Source organism: Canis aureus, chromosome 12 (assembly GCF_053574225.1).
Source record: "Canis aureus isolate CA01 chromosome 12, VMU_Caureus_v.1.0, whole genome shotgun sequence".
In the NCBI taxonomy this organism is placed as follows: Eukaryota; Metazoa; Chordata; class Mammalia; order Carnivora; family Canidae; genus Canis; species Canis aureus.
Window position 1 is genome coordinate 51,844,966 of NC_135622.1, and position 27,824 is coordinate 51,872,789.

Sequence of the window (27,824 nt, forward strand, 5' to 3'; positions counted from 1 at the left end):
ATGGAAACCTAGGATGTTGGTCTTGGATGTAATACTGAAGCTGTATGACCTTGGAAAGACATTTAACCCATCTACAAAATGAGAGGTACTACACCAAATGAACCCTAAGATTCTGATAGTCTCTGAATTTCATGAACAATTTTGGTAGTTTGTACTAAAATAAAAACACTCTATTCTAGAACCTACTGCTTGACAGAAAGAATATGAATTTCTAGTTTAAAAAAAAGGGCTCAGGAATCCACTTCAGGTTAAAACAAAACAAATCCTTTGATGTAACCATATGGTGCCCATAAATCAATTTATGCTCCTAAAACTTCCTTAAAAGCTAATAAGCTTTTATTGGTTAATTATAAAACTGAATGAAGTGAGAAAAACACAGAACCTTGCTAATTCCAGTAATGAATCAAATTTTAAAGAACATAAAAAGAGGTCAGTGGATTGATTTATGCAAAAATACACATTTTATTAAACCATCAGTTTTCCAATTTTATTTCAGTTTTAAGCAAAAACATTAGGAAAAAACTGTTTAATGATAAAGTGAAACATTTTAAATTTCCCAATTCCCAAGACTATGTTTTCATATAAAGATAGGTAAATGGTTTATTTCAGTACAAGACTGGATTGTATGGGATTTCCACATAATTTCACTAATTAATGCTGTTTTTTAAATTATTTCTTCAGTTTTATTTTCCTATGAATTTAGTGTAGACTTTGAAACATAACATACCTCAAACTTAAATTATCATTAAATATTTATTAAATGCTTATTGTGTACCAGGCACTCTAGATGATAGAAACAATAAGGGGAGATAAATCCCTTCATTTAAGGGTTTTAGTAGGGCAAGTGAAACTAGAGGTGAAAAGACAATTACAACAACGTGACAAGGACAGGCAGAGGTACCATGAGTGAGCTATGGAAGTACATAGACTAGGTACCTCACCCAACATTGGGCATCAAGGAAGACTTCCTAAAGGAAGTGACATCTGAGCAGAAACCACCCAACCGTTTCCCATTGTTTACCAAGGAGGAACCATCGAGACCAGATATTGCAGTGTTCTAGTCTAGTTTGACCAGGTCCTACTTTTCATTGTGCCATGGCAAGGGCCACGATGGGAACAATATACATTTGATTATCTTTAGAAGCAAAAGGTGACTTTGATGGAAGAATTCCATTCCTGGAGCCCAGAAATGTCCTCTATTTGGGGGTGAAGCGGAGTAGCGGTAAATGCCACTTTTTCCCATCCGCTAAGGGAAGGCTGCGGAACATAGGAGGTAGAATATTTGACTAGATCAACGTAATCACTTGAGGAGCTGTGTAAAGGCAGAAGAGGCAGGTTAATGTCTGGGCGACTACAGCACTGAAAACTACGCCAAGAAACTTAGAACCTCATTAGTTCGGATATTTCTTGGGGAAGGGGGGTGGTTACAAGGCCACCGTGATTAAAGGCTGTAACTAACCACAATGCCTTAAGGTAACTGCTATCATGGAAGTATTTTCAGAGCACATCATGAAAAAAAGGAAAACCCCAGTGTGACTACGTCCGCTTGGGCCTGGAATAGGGTGTGGGCATTCGCCCCACAGTGTGCCCGGGAGGAGGACGTCCAGGGGCCTCCCCACAGTGTGCCCGGGAGGACGTCTAGGGGTAGCTCCACGGTGTGCCCGGAGGAGGACGTCCAGTCCAGGGGCCGCCCCCACGGTGCACCGGGAGGAGGACGTCCGGGGGCCGCCCCACAGTGTGCCCGGGAGGAGGACGTCTAGGGGTAGCTCCTCGGTGCACCCGGGAGGAGGACGTCCAGTCCAGGGGCCGCCCCCACGGTGCACCGGGAGGAGGACGTCCGGGGGCCGCCCCACAGGGTGCCCGGGAGGAGGACGTCTAGGGGTAGCTCCACGGTGCACCCGGGAGGAGGACGTTCAGTCCAGGGGCGGCCCCACCGTGCACCCGGGAGGAGGACGTCCAGTCCAGGGGCCGCCCCCACGGTGCACCGGGAGGAGGACGTCCGGGGGCCGCCCCACCGTGTGCCCGGGAGGAGGACGTCCGGGGGCCGCCCCACCGTGTGCCCGGGAGGAGGACGTCCGGGGGCCGCCCCACCGTGTGCCCGGGAGGAGGACGTCCGGGGGCCGCCCCACCGTGTGCCCGGGAGGAGGACGTCCGGGGGCCGCCCCACCGTGTGCCCGGGAGGAGGGAGTCCAGGGGCCACCCCACAGTATGCCCGGGAGGACGTCTAGGGGTAGCTCCACGGTGCACCCGGGAGGAGGACGTCCAGTCCAGGGGCCGCCCCACAATGTACCCGGGAGGAGGACGTCGGCGGCCGCCCCACGGTGCGCCCGGGAGGAGGACGTCCGGGGTGCACCGGCCTCAGCGGAGACGGGCGAGCGAGGAGCGGCGGGGCCAGGCGGGCAAGGCCGCCTCCGCACGCTCCGCGGGACTTACCCGGACAACCCTCTCTCCTCGGTTTTGGAAGACGCCCCCAACGTCATTTACCACTTTGGCCTGAATCCTAACAGTTGCTGCCTCCAGGTTTACAAACTTTCTCAAAAAAAAAAAAATTAAAAAGGAAAGAAAAGGAAATGCCTTCCCTCCTTTTGCCCTAAGCAAAGGCCAACGTTTGGGGCGCAGCACCCCGACGCGGGAAGCCGCGGGGCGCGCTTCTAATTCGGCGCCTCCCCACGTGGCCCCGCCTCTTCCGGGAAGTAACCGTCCCCTCTCCCGACCGCGCGCTCTCGCCAGGCTTTCCCAGCGCCCAGCCGGTCGGCTCTACGCATGCTTGGAACTGTTGCCGGCCTACTCCGACTCGTCTCCCCTTTCGCTGAGGCGAATCGGTCGGCCCCGCGCGTCCCGCCGACGCCGAGCCCTGCGTGCCTGCCCGCTTCCCCGTCCGCAGAGGGGCACTTCCGGCCCCTCCTCCTGGGCTCTAGTGGCGCGAAAACTGCGAACCGCGCACGCGCGGGCTGAGCCCCGGCGGGAGGGGGGGCGGGGCGCAGGCGCGGAGCGTCCCGCGGTGGGCGCCGGGGCAGCCAGCCTCCTGCCTCCTCCCGCCGCGGGCGCGCGGTTCCCCGCGGCCAACGGCGGCCGGCCGAGGCCGAGACGCCCCACGGTGCCCTCAGCGCCCCGCCGCAGCGCCGCAGCGCCACAGCCGCGCCGGTCCGGTTCCTCGGGGAGACTTGGACTTGTTCGAGGTAAGGTGAGGGCGCGCTGTCGCTCCCCCCGGCTCCGGAACCGTCCCCTGGCGCTGCCCCCTCGGCCGGCGCCCCCCAGCCCACCTGGTGGCGGCTCGGGCACCGGAGCGGCGGCGGCGGCGGCGGCGCCCCGGGTGTCCTCGCGGGCCGGAGCGGACGGGTCCGCCGGCCGGGATCTTCGGGCTGTCTCTGCGGGGCACACGGGTCCCCTGAACCGCGGGAAACTTGCTCGTCGCCGCTGTGGGCCCCTCCTCGGGCTCTGCGGGGCTCTGGGACCCGGCGCCCGGCCGCGGGCGGCCCTCGGCTCGGAGTCGCCGCCTGAGGGGACGGGGACGGGGTCGGGGGGGGGGAGGGGGGGTCGGACATCCGGCTCTCAGAGCGAGTCGCTCCCTCGGCGGCTGCAACTTAGTCTGTCGAGGAGATGTAGGCGATGAGCACTTAGGTCGGATTTGTTGTCGAGCCCCAGAGTCATGACAACGCAGATTGTATCATCTAGAAGAAAATTAAAACTGTCATGTGTGGAGGTTGCGTGGTGGCATTTCTGTTCCCTCTTTTTCTGGTGGGAACGAGCTGGAGAGGAATCCCGACTGGGAATTGTGGAACCCAAGACTCCAGAGAAACGGCTGCAGGACCAATAAGACTTGAGAGAATACTGTGGTAATTCCTGGAAAGAGCCGCTATTTTGTGTGTAAACCTTGGAAGGCAGAATTTACGCGAGCTCTCATTATCCTGTACATCTCACGAGTAGGAGATTAAAAGCGAGTGTTTTAAAGACAGGCTATAGCGGAATGTATATTCAAAGAAGGAAAAAAAAAAAAGTCCAAACTCCCTAACTTTTAGATGGCTGCTGTCTTTTAAAATATTCAATAGCAAAACAAAAACAAAAAAACCCAGTAGCCTATGCATTGGCCTGCAGGTATTAGGTGTAGTAGTAGTTAGTACCATGGGTGTGTGGTTGGAAGGGAACGTATTAGAACTTCTGTTTAGATTTACTTTATCTGATTCTAGTACCGTGTGAAATACAGAGTGATAATCTTATGCTGAAATATGTATTCAGATTTTCTTCTCCTGAATGGGTAGAAGTACAGAAAATTTGGAGATTCCCTAGAACATTGCTTTAAAGACATGTTTTTATGTAAGAGAACGAGTGTTGGGAGACCCAGAGCTTTTGGGTATCACCTCTCTTAAGTTTTCCTTCTTATTCTGTAATTGGAGGAAAATAGCTGTAGTACCTAACCCCAGGATTCTTAAGTATGTGTGTGTGTGTGGTGGGAGGAGGGTATTTATAGCCCTATCTCTATCTGTAATAATTATACATCATTTAATATTGAGCCTAGCAACAGGGTAAGTACAAATGGTATATTAAAGTTGTTAAAGTGAGAATCAGTTTTTATTCCCCAAAGGCTAATTTTACTAAGTGTCTAGATGTGGAATTTTATATAAAACCTGCCTAAATTTTGACTTATTTTAAAACTTAAGAAAAGTGAATCAAAGCTGTACTTATTTTCAGGAATCCATAAACAAGTAACTCAAATTTTACCGTAATGATATGCATTATAGTTAAAACACAGTTACTTGTCACAGTTCTCTACACACACACACACACACACACACACTCACTAGTAAGTCCAGGTACTTAAGGGTCAGGTATAGTCACTAATATTAATGTTGCCATTCTCATTTACTAGTTAATGAGATACATTTTTTTCTCACTTAACATACTTTCCCTGGTGACCAAATTCAAAATAATTTCTGTAGCTTTCTTAGTACCACTCCCAAATGCACTCCTACTGCTGAGCATATTTTACCGCCTATTGACCTCTCCTTCGCAATGTCGTAGGAGCACTTCAAACTCAGTGTTTCCAAGCAAAATAAATTTATTATTTATCCCTTTTCTTTCCAAACCTGCACTGTCTACTTAAAATGACATTTAGCATTGTGTGAAGGTTGTTTCTAAAAATGAAACACAAAATGATTTTATAAAGCTCAAAGTTTTAATAGTAATATTAGAAGGACACATCACAATAGAATTCTTTTTGTAGTTTTATAAATTAACAAAGATAGATAAGAAGATGACTAGATTAATAGCCAGTTTTGCTGCCTATAAACAAACTCAGTTGTTTATGCCTGGAGGAATCTAGGCATTGAAGAGGTTTGATTTTGGGTTTTGGCAAACCTGGGTTTAGATGGACCTCTACTAAAGTATAGCTACACAAGCCTGGGCATAATGTCTTCCCCTGGAGTCTCAATATCCCTTTTTGTAGAATAAGGGCAGTACTTATAAAGATTTTGAGGATCAAAGCAGATAAATTGTTTATCTCAAAAGCTAAGCATGTAGTAAGTAGATATTTAACGAAATTAATGCTACTCCCTCACTTTACCCATACTTTTACATCTCTTGGTTTCTTCTGTTCCTTTCATCCCTGATCCTGCCACTGCTTTGCTGCACTGCCCCCTCACCCTTTAGTGGCTGGTCTTATTTGCCCCTATTCACTCTCTCTTATTTGTCCTCCAGGTTGAGGCTACAAGGATGTTATTAAAAATAGCATATATGAGTGTTAAATAAATAAATAAATAAATAAATAAAATAACAAATCTGAGTTTTCAGATTTTATTATCTGAAATGCTATGCTTGCTGTTTCCCAGTTTTGCAGATCTAGAATTGTTTGATAGACTTAGGAATTTTTTTCACTTAAATATTTGTATTACTTGTTATGTGTTGCATCTTATGATTTTGTGATATATCCTAAGCAGTGTGCTTAATTAATTAGTTCCATACATTAAAAATGAGATTAATGCAGAATTTAGTATGTTGGTGGTGGTGGGAGGGGCAGAATTGGAGATGAGGTAAACAGTCTACAGCCGATACAGATGTAGCAGCAATTTTCCTTTATTTTTTACCACATTTTCTGTTGATAATTTCAGTTCTATCTGTTCTCACTGCTCTTAGTTCTTACTTGGGTATTAATGGGAAGTAGGAATTATTAGATGGCTCATGATAAAATTTAAAATTGAGAAATTTATATAATCCTGTTGAAGTGTATTTGATCTATCATTTCCTATTCATTTACTTGCTGCAATGAACTCTTGGTTATTGATTTTTCCTTCTTGAACTTATTTTTTTATTGATAGTTGTATATATGTTACTATTCTGCTCTGATTTGCCTCCAGTGAGGGAGAGGAGATATGTTCCTTAATTCTGACTTTTTTATTCTAAATAAACAAATGAAGAGCTTTAAGGATGTATTAAAAATCTCAGAGATTTTTTTTTTTTTTTGCCTTTTGTATTTCAGAATATTAGAAGTATTTTTCTTTGCATCTATTTATATGTCTCTTCAGCCTTTTGGAAACAATTTTACTGTTTTAACTTGTATCTAACTCTCAGGACATTCATATGTGTTTTTAAAAATCCATTATCATTAAATGACAGAGTGATTTTTATTTTAAAAGGTAGGATCCTTCAGTGTCTGTCAGATGCATGTTACCATGGCAACCTAATAGCAAACTGCAAATCCTAGGCCAAGCACAGCAAATAAAAAACATCGTCATCATGTAGCACACCATCTTCTGTGTAGTACAGAATCTCACATTCATTGTAAGAAGCTTAACCACATTTATCTATATGCACCTCCTCCCCAGAGTTTTACTTGAAAAAGTGCCATTTTTTTCATGGTAAAATACTAAGATCAGTCAGCTGATGTCTGAGTGTCTGCTAACTGCAAGATCATTATTGGGCATTAATGAAACGGTATTGGCAATGCGTCCTCTTTCCTCTCCTACAATAAATAAATTACTGCTCGGTAATTGTAAAGGAAATAGAAGATGGGTAGGAGAGAAGGAATTTTTGGGAAAATAATGGCATGGTGATATTCTAGGGAATTTATGGTAGCAACAAGCTGAAACTAATATACATTGACCCTTGTTAAATAGTTTGAGGAATAGGTTGGATTTTCAAGTTTTGACTTGTGTAAGAGATTCAAAATTAACATTCATTTATTTGTAAAAAAAAAAAAAAGATGTTGAATATTATGTAATTATGACTGTAATGCTAATATTATTTTAGGCATTTGTTTGGGTTAAATGTCATTCACATATGATCTAACAAATACCTTTTTTAGATGGTATTTGTTTTATCATGATTAGGTTCTTTATTGCCTTACGGATAGGATAAAGTCAAACTGTTTACAACAGTTCTTAAACTTTAATGCACTTACGAATCTCCTGAGGTCTTGTTAAAAATGAAGATTCTGATTCATTTGGTTTAGGAAGGGGCCTGAGATTCTGGATACCTAATACATTCCCAGGAGATATAGATGCTATTTGCTGGTCCTTGGACCATACTTTGAATATCAAATCTATTAGTCATTCTACGGTTGGCTTCTTCTCTTCTGTTCTAACTTAATTGCTTACTAGCTATGCCTCATAATTTATGCCACTGTGTCATGGACTTGCTTATAGTATCCCCTATACTAAGCAGTTTGCAGAGAGTGGTCCAGGATCCATGAGACTCTTTGAAAGGGTCTACAAAGTCAAACAGTTTCCAAATAACAGCCTGATGTTATTTGCCTTTTTCACTGTCATTCACCTATGAACGAATGGAGTTTTCCAGAGGTTATGAGAAATGTCTCATTTCAGTCATTGCTCTGAGGATTTATAGAAGGTGTACATGTGTGTTCTTTGTTTTAAAAGTTTCTCAGTTTTAATTTACAATATGGTCGATATTGATAGATATAAACAAAAAGCTCTTTGAAGTCCTGAGAACTTTTTAAGAGGTCAGTCACAGCCTTTGAGAACTGTAGCCCTATGGTATTAGGTTGTAGATGCAAAGATTCTTGTCTAGAACTTTACCAGAGCTCTTTGCTTAGCTGCAGTGACTATTCGATCAGTGGGAATTTTGGTGTTTCCATGTACTTTTACCTCCCTGGGTAGGGGTAGAAGATCTCATGTGACACCACCCAATGGGAAATAGGAGTAAGTAGCACCCTATTACTGCCTGATGGGAGTGGATATCTAGGCTCTCTAGGTGGGCCCTACTGACACCATTATGGCTCCCTATTTGGCCAACGTGGCATTCTCTGACACTAGCCCAATTGGGATGTGGAGATGTGTACTTATGGCCTTATAAACTGGAAGTACAGGCTATCTGTTTGGCCTTTGCTAGTATGTGTATGTGTTGTTGGAGTAGAAGGAGGCACTGTAGTTTTTTTCATGGTATTTGGCTGGAGCAGAGCAATTATGATCTAAATGTCTTCTGTCTTGTTAGGATGCAGTTTTTCTGGTCCTTTGGCTGGAGAGAACAAGCTTTCATTTGGTCTTTTTGCCCTCTGCACCTGCTGATGTCTCCCCAGCTGCTGTCTTCTCCAAGTCTGGGATATTTGTGGCAAAGCAAAAACTCAGGGAACTTACCATGATGTCATTTCTTGTGTCCTAAGGTCCCTGGCCAATCTACCTCCTTTTCATTCAGAGTCATCTTATGTTTGTTGTATATATAATTGGTAAAGTTTTTGGTTTTACTAAGCAAGAGGAATAGGGAAAAGTATATCTATTCCATTTTCCTGGAAGTGGAAGTCTCGGATTGCTTTTAATTTGTGCTTTGAAAGATTCAAGGATTAAATTCTGGACCCACTGCATATATCCCTTATATTTGGTTGTATAAAAAATATGAATAAACATTAAAATATTCCCATTAAAGAAAACCTAGATTGGAAAAAGCAAAGATCTAGTTTTTGGAGAAAATATTTCAGTATTTAATTAAGTAGAATTTATATGAAGGAGTCATGACTGCAGATGAGGATTTTACAAAATGTAAGGTAATCTAGCTTTTTATTCTCAGTGTTTTGGAAAATAAAATTATTATGGAAAAAGGATTCAGGAGGATATAGTGAGCCTGTGAAAACTGATGTACAGAAAAAAATTTAAATGATTTCAAAAAGTTAAATTTCAAGTCTCTACTTTCTAATAGCTTTAAACCTACTTCTTTCTCACTTTAAAAAAACATTTTAGGGATCCCTGGGTGGCGCAGCGGTTTGGCGCCTGCCTTTGACCCAGGGCGCGATCCTGGAGACCCGGGATCGAATCCCACGTCGGGCTCCCGGTGCATGGAGCCTGCTTCTCTCTCTGCCTGTGTCTCTGCCTCTCTCTCTCTCTCTGTGTGACTATCATAAGTAAATAAAAATTAAAAAAAAAAAAATTTTAATGTGTCATGAGGTAGAAGTGATTTCAGAACATTAAAAAGATGGGAAAACCACTCAAATCACTTAATGAGGCATGCATTGTCAAAATAACCAAGTCTGACAAAGGTAGTTCCCCAAATTATGCACAGATATTTCTGCAAGATTGGTTATGTCAATATAAGTTTGCAAAGCAGTGGATTAAAAAATTAAACCCTGTGTTAGGGTGTCTCTTCCTTTCTAACCCTCCTTTTCTTGCTCACATTCCTTCTAATAGAGGCCCCATTCTGGTTCCAGCACATCTCTTTGGAACCCCATTCCACTGTTCCGACACATATACAATAAGATTGGCTTTGTTGCCCTGTGTGCATATCGTCACATATGGCTGTCGTCTCTGTTGAGGACTAACTGGAATCCATCAGTCTAAAATCAAGAGAGAGAAAACCTCATTAACTCTTTTGCTGCCCAGGTACCTGGTGCAGACCTGGTTGCTATGGTATGCTACATGGGGTCTTAAATAGATCAAGAGTAGAACTATTCTTCTTTCTTTGTATCTTAGACATTTTTGATTACCTATATTGTGGATTTTTCTCTCCATTTACTCAGCAAATAATTATTGGGTACATATCATTTTAAGTCTTAAATGTATTTTTTAGAGAAAAATGAAAGTAACAATCAGTATTTAATTTTAATCAGACTGTCAGCTTTAACTTGAGGTCCAGTATTCATACGTTGTGAAAATCTTGTATAATTTTAAATACATTTGTTTTCTAGGCATACATTTTATATATATTGGTAAAAAGTAGATACCATGGACTATTTCTTTAGAGAATAGATAAGGGAAACAATAGTTTTATCTGAAAAAAAAATGAATGGTTGCTCTGGGATAATTTCAAAGGCATTATGGCATCTCTATTAATACATCTAGGAAACTAGAAACCACAGCTTCACAAGTAAAATCTTTTACCTTTTGTGAGTTTAGGAGTCAGAACATTTAGATGGGCCCATATCAATAAAATCTTGGTCATGAATAACTGAAATAAAATCAGATAGTGTACCATATGCACATGATTTAAATAGGTGAAATCATACATTTATTTCCCTGCAGGTTGTAAGTCTGACATGACTCCCAGGGCTAAAACCAAAGTGGCAGTAGGGCTGAGTTTCTTTCTGGACACTTGAGTTGGAGAATATGTTTCGTTGCCTCTCCAGCCTCTAGTGACCACCTGCCTTTTTTGGCTCTTGGCCTCCTTTCTCATGTACAGATGTTATTTTTACTTTTTTCAAAGTAAAAACAAAATGGACATAGTACTTAAAACTTAAGCTTTGTTTCACTTATTTTGTTAAGTTCAATATGTATGTAATAATTATATGGATGCCTACGCTTGATTTACTTCATTGTTACTCTAATAAATGTTCAGACCCGATGGCCAAAAGAAAAGAAGAAAATTTCTTCTCTCCCGAAAATGCCAAAAGACCAAGACAAGAAGAGTTGGATGACTTTGACAAAGACGGTGATGAAGATGAATGTACAGTTTCTTTCACTAATGGTACCTCTACTTTGGTAAGTGCAAAATTTGGCAACTAGCATGGTTTTCATGTCTGGTTTATATGTCATATTCTTGGTAATTCAGTATCAGGAAAAGTGAATGATTTTTTTTTTTTGAACTAAGGTAAAATAATATGACTACTTTTGATGTTTATGTTAATTATTAGAAACAATCAGTAAAGAAAACAGTAAAACAAAGAGCTTGTTCTTTGGAAAGATCAATAAATTTGACAAATCTCTAGTAAGGCCAACAAAGGGGAGAAAAGAAAGAAAACACAGATTACAGATTATAGGAACAGAAACAAAACTGTAGCATCAACTCTGTAGACTTCAAAAGGACAATAAGGGACATGAGATGGTGTTCAACATCATTTATTATTGGGGAAGTGCAAATTAAGACTACAGTGAGATATTACTACACACCCATCAGAATGAGTGAAGTTAAAAACAACAGTGACAGGTTCAAATGCTGGCAAGGATGCAGGAAAACTGGATCATTCATAGGTTACTGGTGGGAATATAAAATGGTATGGCCACTCCGAAAAATAGTTTGGCTGTTCTTTTTTTTTTTTTTTTTAATTCAGTATGCAGCAACTTACAATATAACTCAGCATTTGTCCCAGAGAAATGAAGATATACCTTCACACAAAAATATATACATGAATGTTTATAGCAGCTTTATTTGTAATAGCCAAAAACTGAAATGACCCAGATGTCATTCAGTGAGTGAATGGTTAAATACTATGGTACACTCATACCATGAAATATTACTTAGCAGTGAACTCCCAATGTAGGAAACAATGGATATTTCTATAACATTTGTGGAATGACAGTGTTTTATAAATGGAGAACAGATTAGTGGACCAGGGGTTAAGGTGGGGGGAGATGGGCTATAAAAGGACAACAGGAGGGATCCTTGTGGTGATGGAAATATTCTATATGGATGTTGACTATATCAGTGTCAGTATCCTGGTTATGATAGTGTACTACAGTTTTTAAGATGAACCATTGGGCAGAAACTGAGTAAAGAATTCATAGGATCCCTCTGTATTATTTCTTACAACTTCATCTACAATTAGATAAAAATAAAAATTTATTTTAAAACTCTTCAACCATAATTTCCAATATTCTGCTCATAAAAGGATATAAATATTTTTGCTTTTTAATAAGATGATGTCCAGAAGGAGAGAGCCAGGGAGTTTTTATTTTTATGTATTTATTTATTTGTTTGTTTGTTTTTTGCCAGGGAGTTTTTAAAGACACTGTTAAAATAGATGGATATTGGTAATATGTGGTTGATGTATTTTGGTGTTTCTAATTACAAAATGTGACCCCTATATGCCAAACTCTTGATTAAAACATTTCTAAAACTCCAATGCTGATGTATGTATATTTACACTATGGGAATAATTTCTGTTTTATAGATTTAGAAACTATATATTCTTTATACATTGTCAAAGTCACACAGTTTATCAGTAGTGACAGAAAATCACAAGAAAAGTTACTTACCTTTTAAGAACATGTGCTCTATTGTTTGAATTGTTTATAGCAAATTCAGTGTTCAAACCATAGCTGGATAGTCATCTTTCAGGGATGCTTTAAATATTGTTTTATATTTTATAGGAAATTTTACTGTACCAATGATTCTCAACCAAGGGGAGATTTTGCCCCCCACGCCCCAGAAGACATTTAACAATGTCTGGACATGTTTTGGGTTGTCATAACTTGGAGTTAGCTGTGTGCTACTAGCATCTAGTGGGTAGAAGCTAGGAATGTTGTTAAAATTCTCAAAATGAGGGCAGCCCTGGTGGCCCAGCAGTTTGGCGCCATCTTCAGCCCGGGGTGCGATCCTAGAGATCTGGGATCAAGTCCCGCGTCGGGCTCCCTGCAGGGAGCCTGCTTCTCCCTCTGCCTGTGTCTCTGCCTCTCTCTGTGTGTGTGTGTGTGTGTGTGTGTGTGTGTGTGTGTGTTTGTCATGATTAAATAAAATAAAATCTTTTAAAAAAATCTCCAAATGCACAAAATAGCCCCACTCCAACAAAAATTACCTGACTCAAAACATTAGTATTGTCCATATTAAAAAACTATGTGATACAGTTATTAGATCCTTTAAGAACTTTAGAATGAGTGATTACTCCTAGAAGGTTCCCATTTAATTTCTTCTTACTCATGGAAGTTAAGGTTATTCAGTTACTATAACTGTTCATTATAACACTGCTGATCTTTCTCCAAATGCTTAGATGATTATAGTAAATTTATTAGATTGTTTTCTCTCTCTTTTTTGTTAATAGACCGCAGCAGAAGTTGGAATAATTGAGAGTATTCAGCTAAGAAACTTTATGTGTCATTCAATGCTTGGACCCTTTAAATTTGGTTCTAATGTCAACTTTGTCGTTGGCAACAATGGAAGTAAGTGCTTTTGCCCTCCTTATTTGACTTTGAGGAGTACTTTACAGTTAGAATGCATTAACTTTTTAAAACAGATGGCTGTGAATGCTAAAAATTGAAGTTTTAGATCTATAACTTATAGTCACGAATATTTTCAGTATTTGCTGCCAGCCTGCACTTTAAGAAAATAATGAGTTAACTTTAAGTTCATTATTTATACAGTAAGAATAAACATTTCCTCAATTTTTTTTAAATCCGTTTACCTTGGAATTCATACTGTAGAAGAGTGGACAAGCTACCCTCATTGTGACCAAGGTAGCGCAGCATCTCACATCTATTAAATGTTATAATAGAGCATAAACAGAGTGCCATGGGAACCAAACATGAAAGAAGCTAATTCTCACCATGGCCAATGAAGCTTAAAGAGAAGGTGGTATTTGTGGTGCTACTTGAATGAAAATTACAGATTCTTTAGGTCTCATTGTCAAAGAGGCTGAGATACTCCAAGCAGAGATTACACATTAGCAGAGGTTTGAAGGAGTAGAAGTAGATGTGCATGGACAATGGCAACAACCTTATATGGCCTTATTCTACATGATAAGGAGGGACAGAAACTGACACTGAAGAGTCCTGTTGTAGGTGATATTGGTGAGGATCTTGAATGCCATGATAAAGATTTTAATGTTTTATTCAAAAGTCAGTGGAGAACCAGGTAAAGTTTATGAGTAAGGGGTGACAAGGTCAAGATTTTTGAAACAAACTGGCCATGTTGTTGTGGACAATGGATTAGAAGGGAAGAGACACAGGGTTAGAAAGACCTGTTAGACAGCTTTTGTGATGGGCCAGCGAGCTGTTGACATCTTGATTGAGCCAGTACACAGAGTCTACAGCTGGTGGTGGTGCTAGAACAGGACGGTAGGTGAGTACAGCTTTACATTCTGTTTAGTGTATAGTTGTTCTTTGTTTCCTGTGCTCTATATTCAGTGAAGAAAAAAACGTTTTCAGAAGGAGAGAATGGACAGAGGGATCAGTGCTGCTGGGAAGTCTCATGGGACAAGAAATAAGGCATGACTGGTGGGTTCTTCAATTAGGTCTTTTTTTGTTTTTAAATTTTGAAGCAGTGATTTTATGAATAAAATAATGCAAATAGTGAAGGCAATGAATTTGGAAATGAAGAAGCTGGGACTTAGAGATTTAGAGGCTTGAAAGGTATTCCAGATTCTAAACCAGTAGTATATTTGGGTTAATTTAGGGTATATTGTTGAAAATGATGGGTGTGGTAAGAGTTGATTGAATTAGTTGATTGTGGAGTTCAGAAAATGATTACATATTCTGAGTATTTTAGATTTTGAAATTTTAGCTTATGATATATCTGTTAGTGTAAAAAGAAGTATACTTTTCAGAAAACTAGCAAATGAATAATATTCAAATTAGGAATAGTAATTGTCAAAATATTACACAGAAACATTCATCTTTATGACTGATTATTTTTCCATATTTAAGTTCATTCATTCATTTGGTAAATACCAGAGTGCCTATTATGAGCTGCTTTTGGAGATACAGCATTGAATAAAACAGGCAACATCCCTGTCCCTATGGAGCTTGCTTTTGCATTTAAGGGTTGTTAAAAATAGTTTCTGATTTCTGTGAATTTATGGAGAAAGTAAATTACGCCTAAATTAGAATGTAATAAAAGTTAGATGAAGTAAATATACATGTGTAGTCACAAATATAGGCTTGTTTTTAATAGGCTGTTGGACCAAGAGAAACAATGAGAATTTTATGTTGGAAAGATAGCAACCGGGATCCCTGGGTGGTGCAGGGGTTTAGCGCCTGCCTTTGGCCCGGGGCGCGATCCTGGAGACCCGGGATCGAGTCCCACGTCGGGCTCCCGGTGCATGGAGCCTGCTTCTCCCTCTGCCTATGTCTCTGCCTCTCTCTCTCTCTCTCTGTCTATCATAAATAAATAAATAAAATCTTTAAAAAAAAAAAAAAAAAAGGAAAGATAGCAACCATTTTTACCATTTCCTTATTAGTGGTGAAAATTTGATTTCTGAAATGTACTATTTTTTTTTCCTGATAGCAGCAGCTAAATATCTCATGATAGGTACAACTTTTTTTAAGGTCGCTGAGAGAAGATGATAATTGAAGTGTAACACTTCAGGGTTAGAACTAATTTACATTTTTATTCAGAAATCTTTTTATATCAAATGGTAGAAGGCAGCCTTTTTGTTTCTATCTTTAATGAATGTGATTTCTTTAACACCTGTCTCTTTAGGTGGGAAGAGTGCCGTGCTTACAGCTCTCATTGTTGGCCTTGGAGGAAAAGCTGTTGCTACAAATAGAGGCTCTTCTTTGAAAGGTTTTGTGAAAGATGGACAGAAGTAAGTGTTTGCTTTCTACGTGTATTTTTCAATCCTTTAGTAAGAAACAGCTGCTTTAGATTCCTAGTTCATGTAAACACGATAGGGAATGAACTGGCTTCCCAGAAGTAGAGCCGAAGAGTCCTATTTTTGCATTCCTTTCTCTTGCTCCCTGTTGCCAGCATGGCCGCTGTTGTCTGTTACTCTCCAGACAAAAAGCTTGTGTAAACTATTGCCGTGTACCTGCCCACTTACACTTTTATTTCTCTTACCTTTTTGAAGGAAAGAACTAGTATGATAAATCCATGTATTTCTCTTTAAGGGATTAGTTATAAACATTGGACTTTCCTGGCTCTTGACCCAAACTTCAAGTCCATGTTAATAAGATGTAGGCAAAAGCAGAGTCAGTGACCAGCCAAGGGTCCCTGCATAAAATTTCTGCCTCCAGTCCCTAAGAATTCCAAAGAAGTATTCCATTCTCTGTCTTTGATTTTGTGTGCTTTACTCAGGTGGTTTGCCAGTGAGTTTGATTTGAGGACCACAACCACACATCTATTTGGTGGTCCATCTTGACCCTTGGAGAATGGTCATGTAACTACTGTCGTTGGCTCTGTGCATATTTTTCTTCTTTTTTTAGAAAGATTTTATTTACTTACTTACTTACTTATTTATTTATTTATTTATTTATAAGAAAGCAAGCAAGAGCAGGGGGAGGAGCAGAAGGAGAAGCCAACTCAACACTGAGCATGGTGCCCAGTGCAGGGCTTGATCCCACAACTCTGAGATCATGGCTTGAGCTGAAATCAAGAGTCAGATGCTTAACCCCCTGAGCCACCCAGGCTCTCCACTTAATATTTCCTTTTGATATAGCTTACCTTCATGTAACTTTATATTAATTGCCTGATTTGCATCATTGTAGACTTAAGGGCTTTTGCCCATTAGGTGTGCTTTTCAGGCTGAGGTCCTTCTTCTTCTTAATATAGCTTTCAGTAACTCTGAAGGGATCCTTGTGTCTCCTAAAAACTGGAAGTAAACTCTGTTATTCTAGCTCTCAGAGTGAGGCTACTCCCATTGCTCATTTCTCGTGCATTCCCATGCCCAGAACCTCTGGAACTTTGATAATTAACAGTGATCTTCTTTTTTCATATAATAGATTTTCCTTCTGCTCCTTATCATATCCATTTAACTTCTTCAATTTTTTTTTGCTAAAATATAGAATGGGGATGGGATGTGGACCAGGACTGTAGTTTTCTTCTGTATTCCTCAGAAAACTATAGGAATCTTAACCCTAAGCCAGAGTTCCATGTGGACTCAGAAGAAGGGGTGAAGATACACAGAAAGTAATTTCCCGTGCTCTCTGGCCTTGGAAAAGAACTATTTACTAACAATTCTCCAGCATATTTTCTGTCTCTCCGTATCTTATTTGGGTGCCAGCCCAGCAAGGTCCTCTCCCCTTCAGAGTCCCCAACCAAATAATAGCTGTAGTCAAAAATTAGTTATTTCAACATTTTTAATAATCCCAGCTCTATTTCAATTGATTATACTTAACTATACATTTCTCAATTGTCCAGTCAGTCTACCCAGCCAGATAATACATTGATCTTTCAAATAGGAGTTTTAAGAAAATAATTTTTTTTCTGTACCACTGGATATTTTATTAATGTTTCAATTAAAAATTTTTTGGTTTTGGTTTTGTTTGTTTGTTTGTTTTGGCCATTTGGGAAGTATCTGGACCGAAGCAGGAACTTCTTTCTGAGACTTATCCTCAGAATATCATTTTTAAAAAGAAAGAGACAAAGGCCAGCTCACACAAATCACCAACTTTCAAGAACACAGCTGCCTGTAGATAGTAATATTAATATATTTTAAAGTTAATAACAGTTGAAAGCTTTAATTTGAACTCAGTCTCCTTTTTTACTGACCTTGTCTGAAAAAGTAACTTAAAAATAGCTTTTTCAAACCCAATACTATTCTTCTCTAGTCATCCCCTTCTTCATTTAAAATTTAAAAACAGCTCCTCCCATGGTAACCTCTCTCAGTAATCCAATCCTCTATTTCCATCTTAGTTCATTTTTCCTTCCCTTCCCCTGTGTCCATGTTTTGTTTCTTAAATTCCACATATGAGTGAAATCATGATGTTTGATCTATCTCTGACTTACTTCACTTAGCATAATACCCTCTAGTTCTGTCCAAGTCATTGCAAATGGCAAGATTTCATTCTTTTTGATGGCTGAATAATATTCTAATGTGTGTGTCTATAAGTATGTATTCTTTATCCGTTCATCTGTTGATGGACATCTGGGCTCTTTCCATATTTTGGCTAATGTAGACATTGCTGCTATAAGTATTGGGGTGCAAGTGCCCCTTTGAATCACTGTTTTTGTATCCTTTGGCAAAATACCTGGTGTTGTAATTGCTGGGTCGTAGGGTAGCTCTATTTTTAACTTTTTTTTTCCTTAAAGATTTTATTTATTCATGAAAGACTGAGAGAGAGACAGAGAGAGAGAGGGAGGCAGAGACATAGGCAGAGGGAGAAGCAGGCTTCATGTAGGAAGCCCGATGTGGGACTTGATCCGGGATCACACCCTGAGCCAAAGGCAGATGCTCAACCACTGAGCCACCCAGGCTTCCCTATTTTTAACTTTTTGAGAAATCTTCATAGTATTTTCCAGAGGGACTGCACCAGTTTACATTCCCACAAACAGTGGAAGAGGGTTCCCCTTTCTCTGCATCCTTGCCAACATTTTTTTTCCTGTGTTGTTAATTTTAGCCATTCTGTCTAGCATGATGTAGTATCACATTGTGGTTTTGATTTGTATTTTCCCAATGCCGAGTGATGTTGAGCATGTTTTCACGTGTCTTTTGGCCATTTGTATGACTTCTTGGGGAAATTTCTGGTCATGTCTTCTGCCCATTTCTTGACTAGATTTGTTTGTTAGGTATTGAGTTTGATAAGTTCTTTGTAGATTTTATCAGATAAGACATTTGCAAATATCTTTTCCCATTCTCTAGATTGCCTTTTAGTTTTGTTGACTATTTGCTTTGCAAAAGCTCTTTATCTTGATGAGGTCTCAGTAGTTCATTTTTGCTTTTGTTTCTCTGTAGTCACTTTATTTTTATTTTTTATTTTATTTTTTTAAAAGATTTTATTTATTTATTCATGAGAGAGAGAGAGAGAGAGGCGGAGACACAGGCAGAGGGAGAAGCAGGCTCCATGCAGGGAGCCTGATGCGGGACTCGATCCCGGGACTCCAGGATCACGCTCTGGGCCAAAGGCAGGCGCTAAACCGCTGAACTACCCAGGGATCCCCTGTCACTTTATTTTTAAAATGTGTTCATGAGGTACATTCACTTAATACTGGGTAATCATACTAGTTAATGAAATAAAATATTTTTTTCTCCGTATAGTAGGCCAGCTGCCCTTCTCCTGTTATACTTTAGTTAGTGGTTTTCAACCTTGACTGTTCATTAGAATCACCTTGGAATCTTTTAAAAATCCTATTAGTTACAATTTTCCAGGAGCATATATGTCTTAATTGTGTATTTCTGATTTAAACACGCACACCCCAGCTTAAAGTAATTTAGAAAAGGAGATTTATTGTGAAGATTCAGGGATATATTTCTTACAACCTGCAGGGAAGAAGTTTTCACAAGTGACCAAAACTGAGAGACTTCAGAAGCAAGTTTTATCTGTCTTTGGGCCTTTCTTTTTTGTGTCTCTGCCTTTCTCTCTGTGTGTCTTTAGATGCACGCTGCAACCCTTCTGCTTGCTCTTTTTTGTGTCTCTGCCTTTCTCTCTGTGTGACTTTAGATGCATGCTGCAACCCTTCTGCTTGCTCTACCACCCTCCGTCACCCCCTCACTCAATGGGCTGTGCTGTTATGTTGTGTTCCTTTTCCTCAGTCCTCTTATATCAAGTGTGTGGGTTTGTGAATGTGTTTTTTTCTCTCTCATTGTCTCTGGACTATGTGTTCCCTTCCTTATAACTTCCCAGAGTCTTTGTTACTCCGTGTCTTTGCGTGCACAGTCGTTGACCTCTTACCACTTTAGTCTGTGGGGCTGTGTGTTTAAGGAAGTGCTCTCATGTTCTCTGTGTTTCTGACTCACTGCCAGTGTCTGTGGGTGTGTTTCTCTTTCAATGTGTCTTGATGGTTTCCCAGGAACTTCTCCATTGTGTGCTCCTGCTGCTCTCTGGAGCTTCTCATCAGGAGCCATGTCCCAAACTGGTTTCCCTGGTCCTCAGAGGCCTCAAGGAATCCCCAGCTCTTAAACTGGTTGTGCCTTCATTTGGGTTTGTTGATAAAACGTTTTCACTGAAATCATCTAGATTTATGGAAATGTTGCAAAGGTAGTACAGTTTCCTTTATTCCCTTCATCTACTTTTCCTTAATGTTGACATCTTAGGTAACAAAGGTACTTTTATCAAAGCTATGTAGTTCACATTGGCACAGTATTACTGAGGAAACTACAGGCCTTATTTGGATTTTACTAGTTCTTCTTAATTTGAATTTTGAAAGAAGAGAATCTGCTTCAGTTACTGTCAGATTTCTGTATTTAGCTCCATCTCTGGGGGACAGGGTGGAGACTGGACTGATGGTTGCTCAGCCCTATCTTTCTGCTTGGGCACTCAGAGAAGGGGGTGAGGGAGCAGCAGCAGAGAAACCCTTCCTTCAGTGGGCCTACTGTAATACCGGCATACAGTAAAGTTCATCTTGCTTGTATTTTTCTGCAATTCTTGTAAATGGAAGCAATTTGGGAATATGATTACAAATTCATGAAAACAAATAATATTAAAGATTCCATTTAATTATCAGTTAAAGCAGTTTCACATTAAAGGACTTTAGCATTTTGGCAGATGTTCATATGAGCTAGGAAAAAAGTTAATCTCCTTTTTTGTTTAAGGAAATTTTAATGTATTTAGTAGTAGACTTGATTGACATTGTTTTTCTGTCTCATTTTAACAAAAATTAAAGTAGAAAAATAAAGATTGATATATTTTTTTCCTATAACATTTTACTTATTTTTAAAAAGAATTATTTATTTATTCATGAGAGACAGAGGCAGAGACACAGACAAAGGGAGAAGCAGGCTCCATACAAGGATCCTGATGTGGAACTCGATCCCGGGACTCTGGGATCACACCCTGAGCTAAAGGCAGACGCTCAACCGTTGAGCCACCCAGGCGTCCCTCCTATAATATTTTAAAATGTACATGGCTATAAATGCTTTAAACTTTTTTAAAACTTTAAAACTAATTTTCATAATACCAATAAAACTTCAATAATTTTTTACCTTTTTTTATGTTTCTTGATACCAAATACTTTCATTTTTTTATTGCCAAGTATTTGAAAGGTTAAAGTTGCTTCTTTTGATTCTGATGCTCTTAGAAAGTTATTACTTCACCATAATTGTTACTTAATTATTCTTAAAGGTCAGCTGTTAGCATGATGCTTTATTATGTAATTTAGAGTAGTCAGGTGGTATAGTATTACATGCTGCTTATAGGAAAACGTATAACTTATCAACATGATTTGAAACCACCAAACTTAAATGGTTTTAGGGTGCTTGGGTGGCTCAGTTCATTAAGTGTCTGACTTCAGCTCAGATTGTGATCTCAGGGTCCTGAGATTGAGCTCCGCTTTGGGCTTTTGGCTCAGCAGGGCATCTACTTGTTCCTCTCCCTCTCCTTCTGCTCCTCCCCACTCTCCGCAACTCATGCTGTCTCTCTCAAATATATAAATAAAATCTTTTTAAAAAAGAGGTTTTTATGTGAATGTAATATTTCTATTATAGATAGGATAGTCAATGTTTTTATAACCCTTATTCTCAACTTTGTTTTTTGTTAGGTGTGTTATCTTCGACATTATTCTGTCATAATCTGGTAGCCATCAATGGCTGGTGTAAAGCTACTTTTCAAATGAATTAGGCAAATTGCTTTGGAGGTTTTGAAAATTATAGCAACCTGGATTGAAATTGCACTGTACCTTCATGTGACTTCTCTTAACCTTCTTGCTTTAGCTCAGCAGATATCTCCATAACATTAAGGAACAGAGGAGATGATGCCTATAGAGCAAATGTGTATGGCAACTCTATAGTCGTGCAGCAGCACATCAGCATGGATGGAAGTCGGTCTTATAAACTAAAAAGTGAAACAGGTTTGTTATGAATGTCTTTTCATTTCATATAAAATGCTACTAAATATTCAGTTAGAGTGAAGTGATTGTTCAGATATTCATTGAAAGGGCATTTCTTCCCAATCTCTTGAAACCATTTTCTTGTCATGTGATAGGTTGGCTGCATGTATTACACACCCATGATTAAATATGAACATATATACACAGTTGTTTTACCACAAGACATACCAGCAGAACCATGATTATCAGTCTGAGTCTTGAAACAGGCTTTACCACTTTGTTCTCAGCTGCAGGCCTCCTTCCACTTCTGTAGTTTTTATCACATGTAGAAAGGGGAGTTAACCAAAGGTGGAAAAGGACATGAAGGAAGAGGAGGTGAAGACCTAGATGAGAAGGAAAAGCCAGTGTTTTGCTATGGGGAGAACAGCACTGTCCTTGTATCCATGCTGTTTCCTCCTCCGTGTGCTTGGGTGGTGATGACTGCAGCATGCAGCTCTCTCAGATCTGTGCCTATTCTTAAGGACATGACAAAAATAGTTAATATTTGTATTTATGAGTGAGTGCTTATTTTTTCTCCATATTTTTGCCCTAGAAATGGTCTGGTCATTTTATTTGTTTCTCTTAATCAGGCACTGTGGTTTCTACTAGAAAAGAAGAACTGATTGCAATTCTTGATCATTTTAACATACAGGTAATTGCTAAATTTTGTTTGAGATTAATGCACTGGTCACTTTCTCATGTGATTTCATTTGTAGTGTTGAAAGAACTAAAATGGACTTCTATAAGTAAGTTGACCATAGGACAAATGTTTACAACTATTGTTAGTGAAGTTGCTTAAAATTTACTAATTCAGCATTTTCAGTGCATGACCCAATGGTATGGGCTAAACTGGATGTTACTAACGGCTATAAAGTTTCTTTGCTTCCTGTTATTCTAGTTGGAATAGCATCTAAGTTTTCTAAACTCAGATGCTAAATTTTTGTAGAAAGGAAATTTATTCTAGAAAAATAAAGCATTTGTTTATGTATTTTGGAGTTATTGGTCGTACCTATAGGAGACAAGTCCAGTCCTTTTTGCTGAGATACTTTGAATAATTAAAAATAGAGCATATGGTCTAATTAATTAGTATTGGAATTGCCTTTGGAGGTCATCTAATTCACCTTTATTTTGTAGATGAGGATAGAACTGGAAAAAGTAAATTGACCCCACTGTCTAGCCGTATTTGTTGGTAGAGCCTGCATGGGGATCCAGGCATCCATGTTTATCCTAATGTACCACCCTCCTTACTTACTCCAGGATGGAGAACACCAAGACTAGTTACTAGGGAGAAAAAAACAGTTATAAGTCTAGGTCTCTTTTCCATTTTGCTTTAGAACAGATCTGTCCAGGAAAACTTCCTGTGATAGTAGAAATGTTCTGTATTTTGCTATTCAGTGGGTCAACCACTAGCATGTTGCTCTTGACAGAAATGTGTGATTAAGAAATAGAGTGTTTGATTTTTATTTATGTTACCTAAGTATAAAAACTACATGTGGATAGTAGCTTGCATATCAGACAACGGAAGTTTAGAAAAACAATTATATTTGGAGAAAAGCAGATACATCAAATAAATTCGAGGCTAAAATTCAGGACAAATTATAAGCAGAATCAAGAATACCAACAGAGTATGGAATCGGATGTTGGGAGAATTGTGAAGGGCATCCAGTAGAGTTCTCACTGGATTTACCCTGTGTAGAATCTGCACCAAGTGTCCGTCCCTTCAGCAACTGCTTAAGTGGATTGTGGTGGAGAAATCACTTCTGCCAGAGACTTCTGATTCCTTATGTGGACAGCTCTAGTAGAAAGTTTTTATTAGGGAAAGGTTAAATAAAGCCTGTTTCTCTAAGCTCCCACTTCCTTGACGAATGTAAAAACATGTTTATGTCTTTCGAAATATTTTTTTTTTATATTTGAGTTTATTCTTCATTTAACTTTTAAAGCACTACTATAGTTGAATATTAAAACAAAAACAATAGCAAGTAGTGAGCTATGATTATAGTCCTTCACTCATCCACTACTGCATATAAAATGCCAGCAGCAGTGTTATTCACTGGCTCCATTAAGAGGTCTGACACTGAACACCAACCCTAGGATGATGTTCATCATCCTCATGCTTCCTCATTGTAATGGCACCGTCTTTCCTGATTGGGATCAAAGTCCACCAGTTCTACCTGGTCCATTTCATCAGTCTCTTCTTCTTCCTTCCTCTCAGGAGTTTTTCCAGCAGAGAAAGTTTATCAGGAGAGAGAAAGCCATTCTCGGGGAAGTTTACCTTAAATTCGATGATTAGGCGACCCTTCTCATACGGTCTACGATAAATTGGCATGCCTTCATTTAGCACACACTTGATATCCCCATGCTTGACAATCTGACCTGGATGAGAGGTGATGACGATGGTTCAGTTGTCAAGAGTAGATCCTGGCTTTTGAAAGCTACACAGGGCTTCAACCAGCTGTATATCCATGCACATGAAAAGATCTCCTCGTCGAGTAAAAACAGCATGGTCCTTCTGATCTAAAACAATGATAATATCTCCTGGTTCCAGTCCTGGTTCTTGGTCTCCCTCACCATGGAATGTTATCTTCTGGCCATCTTTCATGCCTTTGTCAATATGCACTTCTAGAATCTTCTTCTCTCGAACTATCTTCCTTCCGTTGCAGCTTTTACATCTATCTTTAGGACTGATCCGTTCCCCATGGCCCTGGCACTCCATGCACACAGATTGAATTTGCTGAACCATTCCAGGTCCTATCTGATGAATTCTTATTTGCATTCCAGTATCTCGGCAATTGGGACAACATTCGACTGCTCCTTTCTTAACCACCTCGGCCTTCACATTTATCGCAAATCACATTCTTTTGCAGAGCTACTTTTCTTGTTGTGCCATTATATAAATCTTCTAAGGTTACTGAGAGCTGATGTACAACATTTTTACCTCTCCGTTCTCTCTGCATCTTGCCTCCTCCTCCAAAAAACATATCAAAGATGTCCATGGGGGGAGCCAAAACCACCACTAGCTCCACCTTCTTTAATTGCCTGTTCTCCTCTGTCATATAATTCCCTTTTCTTTGCATCAGAGAGCACTTCATAAGCTTGAGAAATCTGTTTAACTTCTCTCCTTCATTTGGATTCTTATCAGGGTGGTACTTCAAGGCCAGTTTTCTGTAAGCCTTTTTCAATTCCTCCTGGGTGGCATTGCGTTTGACCCCCAAAACATCATAGTAAGTGGTTTCTTTCACCATTTTCTACAGCCAGTGAGAGGGCCGAAGCCAGTGTGGGGGAGCAGGAAGGAGCGCGTTGCTGGGCGCAGCTCGGGCAGCCTCCGCGTCTCACCGAGTATTCTGGAAAGTTCCGCCTCTTTCGAAATATTTGAAGATTGTTATCATACTTCCTTTAGTCCTCTTCTGGTACTATGCAGTAAACTGCAGGTTCAGGTTCGGTGATCAAAACACAGAAGGTCTAGAGCTACATTAACCTGTACAGGAACCACTAGCCTTATGCGGATATTAAGTATTTGAAATGTAGGTAGTCCAAATTGACATTTACTGTAGTTTGAGATATACATTTGAAGACTTAATGCAAAGGAATAATTCCATTTTTTATAAGTTATTAAAATAATATTTTAGATAGATTAGAAATATTAAAATTAATTTTGGCCATTTCTTTTTATATTTTTTATGTAGCTACTAGAAAATTTTGAATTATCTGTGTGATTTGTATTACAGATCTATTGGTCAGTGGTGGCCTAAAATAACCACGAGGGAGGAGGATATTTAATGTCTTTAAGTACCTGATTATATTTGTCCTGTGCCTCCCCTTCTTATCCTTTCTCTGACGTTTATCTGTTTGTGCTTGCTTTTATGCTTGCTACCATCTTAACAGGTAAAGCTGCAAGATTCCTTTTTTTTTTTTTTTTTTTTTTTTTTAAGCTGCAAGATTCTTACGTAATACCTAGGGTAGTAGGAACTAGGAACCCCATTTCAAAAACCATCAAAAAGATGCAGACAAAAGAATATAAATTTTAAATTTTGTAGAAGCTACTAATTCAACGTTGGTTAAAATGTGTGTCATTAAAGCTAGTGCATTAGGTCTTATTTTTTAAGAAGTCATATGGAATATGAAATTAAGATATAGGGCAAATCTTATAAAAAATATGTAGCAGTCAGTGTGATTGATCTATATAATAATAGAATGTTATGTAGAGGTTTCTTTATAACTCCATAAATGTTTCGTCTTAGAAGATCTAAAATTTTACTTAAAAAGGAAGATTTTAACCATTATTTAACCATTATTATACTAACAGAGTACAATCAGTATTTTACAGATGGTAAATGAAGTTTAAATTTTTTTTTCATTCAGGGTCATCTGGGTGGTTCAGCAACTAAGCATCTGCCTTCATTAAGCTCAGGTCATGACCTCAGGGTCCTAATATCCCATCCTGGGATCTAGCCCCAGGTCAGGCTCTCTGCTCAGCAGGGGAGTCTGCTTTTCCCTTTTCCTCTGCACCTCCTCCCGACATGTTCTCTGTCTCCTCTCTCTCTCTCTTCTCCTCCCTTCTCTCAAATAAATAAATAAAATCTAAAAAAATAAAATAACTTCTCATTTATACTGGTGCTATGTATTCTATAACTTTGCAAATGGGATTATTTTCTAATACATGAATTACTTTCTTATTAACACCAAAGATATAAATGAGTAATGATCTTGAATCTTTCTGAAACAAGTTTAACATATGTATTTATATTTTTTCAACTTTTTCACTTATGCTTTGGTCAGTACTTTACTGTTACCATAACTGTACTTGAACTTGTTAGGTATAAGTAGTTTCATTCAAGAAGTGGCTTATTTAAAATGACTCCTCCAAAAGGTAGAGTGGTTCCAGCGTTTTTAATTATTTCATAACATCTTCATGAAGAAATAACAAATGGAAAGTCTGAAGAACTGCTGTAAGAAAAATAAATACTACTTGGCATCATAATTCTGATTAGAAATAACCAAGTTAGACTTTTTGTATTCAGTTGAAGAAACTAACTTGCCCAGTGCTACATAGAAGGTGAGACACAAAAACCCAAGTCTACTGAGGGCTTTACTTACTGTTGTCTGATTGTTAACCAGTAGCGTAGGAGTGAAATTATATAAAACAGATGAAAGAAATGAGAACTTTCTGATAAAAACACTTCTTCACGGAGTTCTTGTGCTCATGTCCTCATATAGTGGCAGAGTAATTTTGGGTATGGTATTTATTTTAGTATCTTGAAATACTTTCTCTACATTCAGAAGTTCTAATATTTTTTCTTTTCTTTATATATTTACCATAATACTCTAACTTTAGTCTTCTTGATGACACCATAGGTGAATTGTATTCTGTATTTCAGTTCATTTATTCTTAAGGTATTAAAATGAAATATGCAAAAATAACCTCTCTGGTTTGTTTCAGGTGGATAATCCAGTTTCTGTTTTAACACAAGAGATGAGCAAGCAGTTCCTTCAGTCTAAAAATGAAGGAGACAAATACAAAGTAAGGAGCACCAAAGGAAATAAGAATTTATCAAAAAATAATATATTATAGATAAGGCATATATACCAAACATAACTCTTGCCCACATAATCAATGTTGAGTGGTTTTTTTTTAAAGCCACCTATTTACAGTAATATTGTAGGGCTAATTTAGGAAAGTTCTAAGTACGATGGAAGTATAATTTTCTTGGTAAATTCTTGCTTTCACTTTTTGGCTTTTAATTTTGAGAGAGAATGGATTATTCTAAAATTAATCTTTAAGGAAATTCAAGGGAATGATGGGCCATACATAGTAACATTTAAACCTTAAATTATTTAAAACTTAAAAAGCTAACAAGAAATTTGACTACTACTTATGTTGTAATTTTTTTTTTTTTGAGGTTCCAAGTAGCTTTAATGAGCCTGAGCACCTCTTATGTTGTAATCTTTGGGTTTCAGGATTTCCTTTTCTAAAAATTCAAGATCCAGCAAGATCAAGAATACAG

The 27,824-nt window shown here is 39.1% G+C and overlaps 2 protein-coding genes and 1 pseudogene across 4 annotated transcripts in view; 1 reads left to right on the forward strand and 2 right to left on the reverse strand.

The window, feature by feature from the left end:
• The window catches only part of GEN1 (GEN1 structure-specific endonuclease), a 33,933-nt gene extending 31,035 nt beyond the window's left edge, over positions 1-2,898 (reverse strand). The window contains exon 1 of one of the 2 annotated variants that reach the window (XM_077844060.1): positions 2,434-2,898. In XM_077844060.1, the coding sequence (XP_077700186.1) occupies positions 2,434-2,480 (47 nt within the window). In that variant the 5' untranslated portion in view covers positions 2,481-2,898. The remainder of the gene's footprint in view (positions 1-2,433) is intronic. The other variant, XM_077844059.1, reaches the window with a different exon arrangement.
• A 121-nt stretch (positions 2,899-3,019) lies between these two features.
• Positions 3,020-27,824, forward strand: part of SMC6 (structural maintenance of chromosomes 6) — a 68,014-nt gene continuing 43,209 nt past the window's right edge. Inside the window, exons 1-7 of one of the 2 annotated variants that reach the window (XM_077844057.1) lie at positions 3,020-3,179; positions 10,771-10,913; positions 13,190-13,307; positions 15,565-15,670; positions 21,668-21,804; positions 22,413-22,474; positions 27,260-27,340. In XM_077844057.1, the coding sequence (XP_077700183.1) occupies positions 10,776-10,913; positions 13,190-13,307; positions 15,565-15,670; positions 21,668-21,804; positions 22,413-22,474; positions 27,260-27,340 (642 nt within the window). In that variant the 5' untranslated portion in view covers positions 3,020-3,179; positions 10,771-10,775. Of the gene's footprint in view, positions 3,180-9,823; positions 9,846-10,770; positions 10,914-13,189; positions 13,308-15,564; positions 15,671-21,667; positions 21,805-22,412; positions 22,475-27,259; positions 27,341-27,824 lie in introns of those variants that run through there. The other variant, XM_077844058.1, reaches the window with a different exon arrangement.
• LOC144324707 (dnaJ homolog subfamily A member 1 pseudogene) lies at positions 23,713-25,079 on the reverse strand (annotated as a pseudogene).